At 47.6% G+C, this 1,927-nt stretch overlaps 1 protein-coding gene across 1 annotated transcript; it reads right to left on the bottom strand.

The window, feature by feature from the left end:
• Positions 1-555: 555 nt before the first annotated feature.
• On the bottom strand, positions 556-1,361 carry ANOM_011815 (Hpt domain-containing protein; the record flags this gene model as incomplete). The annotated part of the gene is made up of 3 exons (XM_015557071.1): positions 556-844; positions 905-1,080; positions 1,139-1,361. Coding segments are annotated over 3 exons (528 nt in total), but the record flags the coding sequence as incomplete, so codon positions are not given.
• Positions 1,362-1,927: the final 566 nt, after the last annotated feature.

Raw genomic sequence — 1,927 nt, 5'->3', positions numbered from 1 at the left:
ACATCTGCAGCCGGCCTTGTGCTGGGTATCGGTCACACACCTGATACACGCCCATTTACACGGAGAAGAGAGAAAAATAATAATAATAGGAAATCTACCATCACATGCGGTGCCAAGGGAGTTTTGTCTCCGTGGGACTCGAAGCTCTGTCCCTGTGTGCTCGATAGAAATGGCTGGACAAAAGGGTAACAGAAATCTCCCCTATTTTATGAACAAACCTCTAGACTAGATAGAGCTGGAAAAAAAAGAAAAAATAATAATAACAGAAACTCGGAGAAGGCCGGGCAAAGAAAATAAGAAAACATATCATCTACCTCATGTATCGTCATAGTATCCTTGGTTCATACGGGGTTAAGGAGAGCAAGCATTGGACGAAAACAACCCGAGGGTATTATCAGACGCGCTTCTGGAAATTAAAAAAATTGCGTTGTTTTCTCTTTCGGTTATGGTGCCGAATGCAGTTTTGATGTGAAAAGGTGTGTCACCTCACGTGGTATATTCCAGTCAACCATCATCCTCACGCTTTCAACTTCTTTCCACCTTTGCTTTGGAGGACTACTTGTCGTCATTCTTGTTCTCGTTGTTGCTGCTGCTGGTTTCGCCGTAATATCTGCGGAGGAAGCTCTCTACTTCCTTGTAATCCACCTTGCAGTCCGACAGGGTTTTCTTAATCTTCTTCAGACACTCCTCCTCCGATTCGTTGTTGGTACCCGTCTCATCCTTCCCAAGACCGTAGTTCTGGATCTTCTCACATGCATCCTTAACCTTAGTCAACCCCAGAGTAGCTGACGAGCCTTTCAAGAAATGTCCCAATGAAGATAGCTCGCTGAGTTGTTTGTCCTCACTGCAAGTGCAGTTTGGGTCAGTCCTGGAATCCCTCGGCTGCTATTCCGGGCATACTTACAGGGCCTTTTCCATCTTTGCAAAGGTGGCTTCAGCTTGGTCAAAGAAACCGAAGACAATTCCCTTGCTGAAGTCCATCTCATCATCGTCATCGTCCATCTCCAGGATCTGTTCAAATGTGAGCTGGTCGATGCAGTCTTTCATGTCGGACAGCTTCGGCGGACCCTCGGTCTTGGGCTACTCGAGGTCAGCACTATGATCCAACGGATCCCAACGCGGACGGTACGGCACGTACAGGTGTCTGCACAGTAGTCTTGGTGGTGGTGGTGGGCGCCATGTTGAATATAATAAGGTTCAGTTCTGTTGTTCCACACGCTTCGTCTGATCTTGCAACCCGAACCGCTAGTTTCTGGCGGATCTGTCTAACACCGGTGCTGATGGCGTCAAGTTACCCGGTTAATAAGTCCGGATCCAGAATTTAACAAGTACACGAGTACTGAAATTACACAGAGCGATCTGTTTGTCCAAGTCGGTGTCAGTTGACAATCCACGAAACCAATGGTAGTGATATGGCAACTGGACTCCATGACTGATAGTGCCCTACGCAATAGGGACGTTACGTGGGAGAAGCACAGGGAGGAGGAACGTCACAGGGACCACTGGTTTACAGAGGTAATAGGGGAGATGAGGGGTTCAACAACACTTGAGATGATTCACCTCTGGGTATGAGTGTTTCAGAAAAAGGGCAGATCTCCAGAGGGCGGGGGGAGGATAGGGAAGTTGATTGGGAGGGAGGTGGGATGGAAGTACTAAGACGACAAGGATAGGCTGAAGGGTCTAGGTCTGTGCCAACGTACTTTGCAAGTAAGGGGAAGCAGGTTGGGGGGTCAGACAAAAGGGAATTGAGAGAGATTCAAAGAAGGAAAAAAAGAACAACAATGTGGGAGGAAAGCCGAGTCAATATCAATCAGCCACAACGCGGAAGTGGATGAAGGAAGGGTCCACATGGAACATGCGTAGAGGAACAGTTGTCTGGATCAGGAGGGACAAGGAGGGGTAGTTATCAGCAGAACTAAAAAAAAAA

Source organism: Aspergillus nomiae (genome assembly GCF_001204775.2).
Source record: "Aspergillus nomiae NRRL 13137 chromosome Unknown contig00820, whole genome shotgun sequence".
Lineage (NCBI taxonomy): Eukaryota > Fungi > Ascomycota > Eurotiomycetes > Eurotiales > Aspergillaceae > Aspergillus > Aspergillus nomiae.
This window is presented reverse-complemented; position numbering and strand designations above follow the sequence as displayed.